This window comes from Epinephelus moara, chromosome 6 (genome assembly GCF_006386435.1).
Source record: "Epinephelus moara isolate mb chromosome 6, YSFRI_EMoa_1.0, whole genome shotgun sequence".
NCBI lineage: Eukaryota > Metazoa > Chordata > Actinopteri > Perciformes > Serranidae > Epinephelus > Epinephelus moara.
This window is the reverse complement of record NC_065511.1, coordinates 10,265,704-10,275,767: the sequence shown is the minus strand read 5'-3', so window position 1 is coordinate 10,275,767 and position 10,064 is coordinate 10,265,704. Positions and strand designations below refer to the sequence as shown.

General features: G+C 40.0%; 1 protein-coding gene across 2 annotated transcripts; it reads left to right on the top strand.

Annotated features, from left to right (window-relative positions):
* Nucleotides 1-5,208: 5,208 nt before the first annotated feature.
* Nucleotides 5,209-9,694, top strand: osr2 (odd-skipped related transciption factor 2). Of its 2 annotated transcripts, none has more exons than XM_050046647.1 (4): nt 5,209-5,474; nt 7,597-8,286; nt 8,633-8,732; nt 9,041-9,694. In XM_050046647.1, exons 2-4 carry the CDS (start codon nt 7,634-7,636, stop codon nt 9,221-9,223), a joined length of 936 nt encoding a protein of 311 aa, XP_049902604.1. In that variant the 5' UTR covers nt 5,209-5,474; nt 7,597-7,633; the 3' UTR covers nt 9,224-9,694. The 2 variants fall into 2 exon arrangements, with proteins under 2 accessions (XP_049902604.1, XP_049902605.1); XM_050046648.1 differs by having other exon boundaries at nt 9,123-9,689.
* Nucleotides 9,695-10,064: the final 370 nt, after the last annotated feature.

Below are 10,064 nucleotides of genomic sequence, written 5' to 3'. Positions count from 1 at the left end.
AAATAGAGTAAAAAAGAACAAATACTTTCATTTGTGAAAGCACAGAAGTTACATTTAAAGCATGTACTGGGGAATAATGTGTTCATAGAGGGTATTTTATGTCCCATCTTGGACATTTCTTAAAACTGACAATAATGCACTCATCACTTAATGACATAGTTCATGAGGATACAACATGAAATGCTGCAATAGTAATTTGAGGGTGAACCAATAGGGGGCAATCTTGTACAATAAAGCAGAAGGACAAAGCAGCTGTCACAGCTGAACCACAGTATGTGCAGCACTGTCCAGGAAAGTGAGGTTCTGCAGAATGTCATTGTTGTCTGGCTTCTCAAACCAGTTTGAAAAAGTTTATTAATTAACTGAATTACGTGACCATTGAAACTGGTGCAAAACTGTGTTTCTTCTTTTATTTTTCATATGATTAACATATCCTTGCTTAATCATTTAGTTCTTAATATTTCTTTGTCAGATTCAGATAGAAAGCTCTGACATCATAATCATGTAGCCAACAAAAGGAGTTAATCTCTAAATTCAAAACATCAAAAAAGATTAAATACAGTTATTGTACTATTTTAAGTTTATTAAAAAAGTCAGCTGTAGGGGTCGTAAAATGTTTTCAAAGCACAGAAACATCACAATAACACAGATGAATGGCACCTTCTGAAAATTCCTCCTAACTTTAGTTATTTTAGTTGCTAACAAGGCAGTAATTATTACATATAGACACCCCCCAAATATTCAAATATGCTCAAAATGTCCCCCTCAGTACATTGATAAAAAATGCAAAGAAAAAAATTGCAGTGCTACAATGGGCAACCATGCACTGCCGTCTGAAATAATCGTTAGCAAATGTAAACATAATCATAAATAACCTTAACTAATTGCCATTATTATTAAAACTAGTTCTAGTATTACAGTGTGTTGCAGTTCTGCATTCGGTTTGTGCATGTGGTCTTGCCATACCCCAGCAGTCATTTTGTTTCAAATGCTGGTCTGTTTAGCTGTTTAGTTTCTAAAAATTTCTCTGCGGGGGGGAAATTCGCCCAACCCCCCCTCGAGGGTTGGGTCACAGGAGGTGTAAATTGAAAATGGTCCCCCTCGATGTTAAATAGGTGATTACGGCCCTGGTTGCTAAACTTACTCAATACTCCTTAGGCTTCATGAAGTAGTCAAAACTTGCAGAGAGTTTACAAAGGATGTCACTCACCACAGGAGAGCTTATAAACCTAAACCAAACTGATGCTGCAAAACAACAATTTAACCTATATAAAAAAAAAAAAACAGAAGCAGCCTAATGATGTTTCAATGATAATAGATATGTTATTATGTGCCCAACATATTTTCTTATTTTCCTTGCTAAGTATAAACCATTTGCTTAAAAATCAGTCCATGTTCATTATGTCTGAACAACTCATATCTGCAGCACACTGCACCTGACACAAAAAAGAGACACAACATGATTCTGTTTCACACTCAAACTACAACAACCCATAAGACAATGAGGCATGAGGCATAACCCCTTCTTTAGAAATGCACTATTTCAGGTAAAAGGGTGTGATGTGGAGGAAAGTATGACTGTAGGGGTCTTTGAGTGAAAAACAGCCATCCTGAGCTGCTGCTGGGACAGGATGAGTGAGAGTGTAGGTGGGGATGTGGGGGCTTTGAAACCACAGCAGGTAGCTGAGAGTGACAGGTTCACCCCCCCCCCCCCCCTGCTCTTACTGTATGGACCTGACATCCTGTCTGTCAACATGCATAGACACACGGCAACACAGAGAAACAAACAGACCCAGACAGGCTCCAGAACAGGCCGGCAGCTCCACGTTTTCTATCAAGGAGTATCAAGGAGGTAAGGAGGAGTATCTGAAAACAAGGGGACATCATATGACAGGATGAATTCATGTTGAAATGTTAGAGCTGAAGAGTTTATTATGGTATCAGAGTAATTCGATTTTAAAAGCTGGGGTGCTAAATATATAAATTAATGGCACAGTGCCACGACAGGACCAGGTCATTACAGCATTTTACACTTTTAAAGAAAGAAATTAAAATGTGCAGGTCTGCTGATTTTAATTATCTTTTAGCTGAACTTCATTTATGGCCCTGACAAGAATCTACATCATGGGTCTATCTTAAATATTGTGAGGAAAATATTTTGTTACAATATTATTTTAACAAAAGCCTGCCTGAGACTGACATCTTAAAAAACATTTTTTTATATCACCTCCATTAGACCAGACTGAGAAATGCCATAGTACATATCAGTGATCATTTTTAAATCAAAATCATAATCAGGATTTTTTTTCTAAATACATTCATTAATAAGTGAAGTCCAAAGACAATTTCTGTAGGTAATCTTTTGTGTAAATCCAAGAGAGCTCTCTGGTTCTTTATTAATAATCTCTGCTAGTCTTCTGCTCTGTCACTCAGTGTTATTGGAAGAGGAGTGTCGGCCATTACAGGCTTGGCAGCTGCACTGAGCTGCAACACTGATACTCTGTGGGAGTCAGATTATCATAGAGAATGATGGCGGCTGCAGGGGACTCAGGGCAGGGCCAAAGGGCAAGGCACTAACTCACTGGCTCTGACAGTATCCCAACTATAAAGAATACAGTAATCCTATAGCACAGACTGGTGTAACTGTAAAATAAAAACTGTATACTTGAGGCCACAAAATGTCCTGTAAGGAACACCGAAACGAGATAAAATTCCACAGTGTTTTTGGGTCGCTATAAATTTATTATGGACTACCTGAGTCATATGTTGAAGTATTTAACTGTGAAATTATAGCAGACAACATTGTTCTCTGTCATATAGACACGTTATAACGAAGCCATAAAATGTAGAAATACCATGAAGTAAAAAATTATTTTACTATCAAATGTATCTGGAGCACCACAGAAATATGAGTCCATGTCATATAAGAACTATAATTCACCATGGATGTTGTTGTGGCTTTTATCTATTGAAAAAAGCTCGGTTCCCGCAGGAAGTCAGTATTTTCCTCGCAGAAATTATTTTTCATGTTTTGTAAGATTTTAATGAATTTTGACTGTAAACTGAAATTTAATTATCGGTGATTGTATTGCAGACCAGCCCCGAAATATACTGGGGAAAAAACTGCTGGTTGTTTCAGTGGCTTTTTTCCAAATACCGAAAATAAACACAATTTACGTTGTTATAAATTTAGTGAAAAGGATATGTTGAGAAAATGTCATCGTCTAAAATGTAAAAATGTGGGGTTTTATGTGTCTTCTAATCTGTCCGCAGTGCTCAGTGTTTTGACAGTGAAGATAGAAGCCTGGGTGATATGAAACCGAACGAAAACCACAAGCATGTTGGGTGCAGAAAATGTTCTGCAGCTCTAAGAAAACGAAAATTAAGCTGCTCGAGCTCTTGGATAGACTGCATGTCTTACACATGTTTACTTCGGCTGTTATCTCTCACATAAATGAACGGAGACCTGCCTGGGCCTGTGCTCTTATTTGATTATTAACTCTGGTTTAAAGACTTGCCTGAGTAGGTCAGAAGCTCCAATGATCCGTTACAGTAATTAAATATTTTTTTAATTATTACTGTTTTTCGTTTAGCAGGCTAAACGACTTGTTATATTATAAATAATCATTATTTTAAAAGCATGAATTCTCCAGAGAGATGCAGCCATTTTTATGAAAATTATTTTTCCAGCGATGCGGACAGAAAATGAAAAGCGGCTCTGACAGAACAGTGTTCTGTCAGAGCCGCAAACACTTCAGCAGAAGAGGAAGCAGCTTGTTATTTTGCTAAAGTCCCAATAGGCGGCGCTGCAGACCAACTCTGCACGGCAACTGCAAAGCCCTGTCAACCCTGCTGCACTGAAAATTATAAGTTACATATTCATGTTAAAAACTAACGCTTTTCTCCTGTCGATTTGTCATTGTAAAATTACAAGATAATTAGAGAGAAAAAACAAGATTAAATAAGTTAATACAAGATGGATCAAAATGATTTTTAGATTCTGACATTTCACCATAAGAAAAACCAGCAGACTTGTTCACCTCTGATTTAAACTAAAAGTACAAAAAAAATAAATTAGTATTCAAACAACTTTCGGTGACTTACTTTGTTATGTAAATTATTATTTTTCTTTTAAATCAAACATCTTCGTTGAACAACAACCTGTTGCTGTGCGTAAAGTCACGTCTCCCTGTGTGTAGCACAAAGAGGCGCACTTTAACTTTTCATCCGGGCTGTCAAAAGTCTTAATGACTTTGCATCTAAATCTGTGGCCAGAAACAAACCGCGACCTAATTAAAGAGCAGTCTAATTACTTTCATGTACTCTGTCATTTCCAGTAGATTAAATAAAAAGATTGGACATTGGTAGGAATGACAGTTTTTAAATCGTCTTATGAACAAATAGGAGTTGATCTCAACACATACATATGGTACCTCAACATATTACAGGTTATCTTATAGCACACAATTTATCAAATATAATAAACCGTCATTTCATTTTTGGAGAACATATGGGATGACGTGTGATAATAAGCCTATTTAGTTGTAAATAACACGCGTAAAACTGTCCAGGCTACCTTTTCATGATGATGTTTTTAGCCAATATTATTTATGTGTTTTCATATAATTTTATGAGAAATATCAAACTGTAGCGTACAGAAGGAAAAAAGGAGCAGCTCAGTGTCAGGAGAACAAGTGGCGTTTACTGTTTACTTTTTATTTGTTCACCAAGATGCTGATCTCTGGGTGTTTTTCCTCTGTCACAAACCTCAGAATTTTTCATCTTACCACAAAGAAATAAAACGATTTAATGTGGTGGCTCTTGCATGTGCCCTCCATTTTCGCAAATGGAATCTATGGTTTAAAAAAAAAAAGATCTTGTAAGCTGCTCAAGTATCCAAAAGCACGTTTTCAAAAGCGTGGAGTTGGAGGAAAAAACGATCAGGATTTCCTCCTGCGCTTCCAATCATGTCTCCAAAAGAAGGTATCAGCCTTGGCTATATGGTATATGAGAGGTGTCAGTGGAGGCAGGTTGAGCTGAACACGCTTCTCTACTATGGTCTGGAGCCCTAGTTGCTATCCAAACACAAATAAACAGAGGAGGAACATTGGAGTTAATGATAGAGGAGGGGGGTGGAGGCGTGTCGGAGGGCGGGCTGAGCGCTCCAGAGCCCCGGAGCCCTGAAAAGTGAAGGACCGGTGCGCATTACGCACACTTCCAGCCCCAGCTCCGGACGGGACTCCCACGCTGCTGCTGTCTCTCCTCCAAACTTCTTCGCCTCTTTCCACAACTTTTCACAACTTGTCACATCTCTGCAGAGGTCCGAGACATCACAGTCGACTGCATGGCTACATGAAAGTTTCATGGACTTGGAACTTGGAAAACTTTTAGCGGCGCTTTATTGGAGCTCGTCGCCTCTATAGTTACTGTGGATTACTGACATAACGCAGGACCTCTGGCAGCTATTTATTGGGGTAAGATTCTGTTTGGCGGGGTGTATGTCTGCAGGAAGGGAACCAACACCACTCAGCTCACTTGTTAGAACTTTTTATCTAAAGAAAAGTTTTTACTTTTACTGTTCGAGCTATAAACCAAAGCGATCACTCTGCTTGTAAAAACGTCAGCTTTCCATGAACATAAGCTACATTAACTGTTGTTTCTAGAGGTGATTATTGCTTCGTGATGACCACCACCTTGAGGTCATAGTTCACCCACGTTTTGACATCACTGGTCTCTGTCCACAGTGCGCTGCCGAAACAAGCAGTCGCTTCTGCAAAGACTTGTCACGACTTATAGAAATGTAAAACCTTCTGCCAGAAAAGAACTGACAGTGATTCTAGGAACACGACAAGGCACTTAGGCTGCTGTCAAGTGTAAATGAAGTCCAAAGGTTACCGAGAGAAGAACAGGTTGAACAAAGTTGCACACATGGGCAAAGAACAAGTGCCTTGCATGGTGACTTATGTTGCACCTGTGCAAACTTAAATTTAACCCTATCCCGTCTGTGAAAGGAAAGTAGAAAGAATTCAAAGATCTGCGAGACAAATGTAACGAGCTGACCGCCACAAGCGAGCAGACCTGCGGCTACCATGTACGCAGGACTTTCACTCTGCAAGCCCTGTGCAAGTGTGAATAATGCCTTAATCTCCAGAAAGTTTCAGGTTCGGCAGACCTGTGACAGATTATGTTAAAATACGATTTGGTATGACCTGTCAAAAACAGCTCCAAGCAAAATATTCTATCAGCCAAGCTCAGAAAATTTAGCGTTTTCTTTTTCTTTCTTTTTTTACATTTTAATTCCAAACCAAATCTAAAGGTCAGCTCGCCGTCGCACCGCTGGATTGCTGCCAGTCCCGCTTTCACCATCCGGAGTCTTGAACTTACACTGTTTTCTTTTCTATGTGGGAAACATAACTTGTCATCCCCACAAACATGGAGCCAGGCCCTCTAATTTCTGGCAGTTTCTTCCCCTTATTTGTCCCATAGGTAGCTCCTTAGTGAACTCTAACATTGTTCAGTAGAAAAGTACATATCCAGAGGTTATTTGCTACCATGTTCTGTCGCCCAGGGGAAACCCGCCTTATTTAAAAAAAAAACATGCAGCATGAAATAAAATCGACCTAAAATCTAAATATTAGGCCTGCGAAATTAACTGGCTACTATCCGCAACCCTGAAAATAAAAAGCACATGCATTTCCAGCAGAGATTAAAGTAACTTTCTTGTGGGCAATAGCCAGCATTTGTGTGTTTTGCTCTGACTCATGCACTTAATAACAGATTGGATCCCTGCTTGCAAAATTTCAAACTTCTACAAATCCACACACAGAGCACTTGTTTTGCATTGTGAAACACCAACTACAACCGTCAAAAACAACAATGTGTCTTCTCTAATTACCTCGTGTGAGATTTAGTGCTTTATTCGGAGTGATCTGGATATGTAATTCACAGTGTTAATTGCTGCCATATGAGTCATTTATACCCACTTAATTTAATTACAGTTTCGATGACTGATTTGTTTTATTTAAAAAAAAAATGCTTTGAGCGCATCTCCGTTTTTGAGGGACAAACTTTGTTTTTGCTCGTGCGTAAAATACTTGTTTATAGTCTCTCTGTGGTTTTGCTTATGACAAACAGGATTTTGCTTTTCATTTTTTTAGGAGAGGCAAGTACTGTTGCGTCTTGCCAAGATTCTCAATTTATTTGTCTAATCAGCTCCATCACTTTCTGCAAGTTATTAAAATTAAAGTCATTCATTTGCGCCCAAATCAGAGCACAAATGATCCACTTTGATTGCTGGGGGAATATAATCCAATTTGAGAGCGGACATATTTTTTCTAAAATAAACGATACCATGTTAGAACAAAAATTAAAAACAAAATGTGTATGACGATCTCTTGGTGTTAGAATGAAAAATGTATATAATAATCTCTTAGTGTAGGCTATTGCAAGTGAAATTGTAGTCTGTAGTCAAACACGTGTTTTCTACCGTGTCATGACCACTAATTGAAGGTCACAATTTGCCTGCCTTTGTTACCACAGGCTCTAATGTGGCATTCACACAGAACACTCATCATTCTGTATTTTCTCTCCCCACAGGGTTATCACCGTGTCCTCTGCAGAGATCTGAGCCGAGATGGGGAGCAAAGCCCTGCACGCTCCGATCCCCCTGCACCCGGCCCTCCAGCTGACAAACTACTCCTTCCTGCAGGCCGTCAACACTTTCCCCGCTGACCAGCTGCAGGGACTGTACGGCCTCAGCGCTGTGCAAACAATGCACATGAACCACTGGACTCTCGGTTACCCGCACATTCAAGGACTGAGGTCGACGATCACAGAGATGGCAGCCGCCCAGGGTCTGGTGGACCCCAGGATTCCCTTCCCAGCGTTACCTTTCACAGCCGCAGCGCAGCTCTTCCATCCAAAACAAGCCGCCGTTGGGCACGGCATCCCCTCTCTGCACAAGGACAGGCCGAGGTTTGACTTCGCCAACCTGGCCCTCGCTGCCACACAGGAGGACCCGCCGAAGGCTGCGGATCTGGTGAAGTTGACAACGGGACTAGGGGGAACCATCTCCGAGCTGAGCAAGCTGTCCCCTGACAGAAAACCCACCCGGGGCAGGCTCCCATCCAAGACTAAAAAGGAATTTATTTGCAAGTTCTGCGGCAGGCATTTCACCAAGTCCTACAACCTCCTCATCCACGAGAGGACCCACACAGACGAACGGCCCTATACCTGTGATATTTGCCACAAGGCCTTCAGAAGGCAAGACCATCTCAGAGACCACAGGTAAGGCAGATTTTTAACAGATACTGAGCTAATTACGCACAGGGTTGGGAGGGGGGTCTCAAATCCCCAGCCTCACTTTGCACGTGATTAAAAACACAAATATATTCAATTCTTTCAGTGACCTCTTCGCTGCTTCTAATTAAAGATATCTTCATAATTCTGCTATAACACACAAGCTGTTCCCAGAGTTTTCTCCATGAGGGCGCTAAAGCACTTTTACGCATAAGTTGGACGCTTCTGTGTTGCACAGTAGAGATTTTCACCCTATGACTCAGGGGTCTGTCACAGCTACAAGCCAATCCACGCATGAGCAGACATTTGATTAAGTGTTATTTCTGTTTTACAGATACATCCACTCCAAGGAAAAACCGTTCAAATGTCAAGAATGTGGGAAGGGATTCTGTCAGTCTCGAACTCTAGCCGTCCATAAAACCTTACATATGCAGGTAAGCTGGAAATATTAACAGTCATCATGATTTTATCCTATGTGATACGTTATGATCATAATTCACATATAATGCACTGTCTACTGCATGCACGGGGCTCACAGTCTCACCAAACCATTACATTTGGCCAATTACTAATTTGAAACCAAAATGTGAGTGAGAGACACACATGTGAAAATTATTTGTGTAAATCCGTGAGCGTTATAACTGAGACAAAAGTGGATTTATTTAGATGAATGAAAGCTATAATTTATAGACGTATATACAATTAAAGGGAATAATCCTTTGCTTGCTTTAAATCTAAACAGGAGTCTCCCCACAAATGCCCCACATGCGGAAGAACCTTTAATCAAAGAAGTAACCTGAAAACTCACCTTCTCACCCATACAGACATCAAGCCCTACAGCTGTGGCCGCTGCGGAAAGGTGTTTCGGCGCAACTGTGACTTGCGACGGCACAGTTTGACGCACAGCCCACATCAGGACTACTAGCCTGGACAGACTAACAAAATAACAATGGACAAAACGCAGGAAGACAAGTCAGCGACTGTTTTTGCTCAAAGACAATCTCCAAATCAGGACACGTTTACTGCCGCGCATTTTAGAGTGGGATTTGGTTGCATCTCAAGTGGGACAGCATGCAGCGGAGCCATGGCCATGTCCAGCTTTCACCACCTGTAAATATCAAGACCATGTACATAATGTTGTTGTTTTTTTATTTTTCTTTCCTGTCCTTGAAATGATAAAAAACAGTCATAAGTTTAAAGTATGTTAAAGTGTATTTTAGAAATAAATATTTCCATGATACATTTGCATTTGGTCTGTCTTTATTTCATGATTCCCATGCCCTGAAACACGAGAGACAATGTTAAAGCCCCAAAGTAATATTTAGATTAAACCGTTTACCATGGCCATCAAATTAATAGTCTATATGTTTACAGTCAGTGGGCAGTGAGAGCTTAGTGTGGCTGACATATTGGGCTTTTTATAGTAGACCAGCAGATATCAGTTAACAGGGGGACCATGAAATGTCTTTCAGGACAAGTCTTGAGGACAGGAGAGGCATTAAAATGCAGAATCATCATGTCTTTTCAATGATAATTGAATATGTATAATAAATCATCTGATTTTTTTTTCAATAAAATAATAATTATATGGTTTGATGATTATTACGAAGAATTGCCTCCCATCTGCCTATTAGCCTAGTGTTTTTGTAAGTCTCAGAAATATTGAGGTCCATTATTATCCTCAATATCTGGAGCCTGCAGAGGCTGATTAGTATTATATTAGCCGCATTAACAGCCATATCACATGTCTTTATCTTCATCACCTC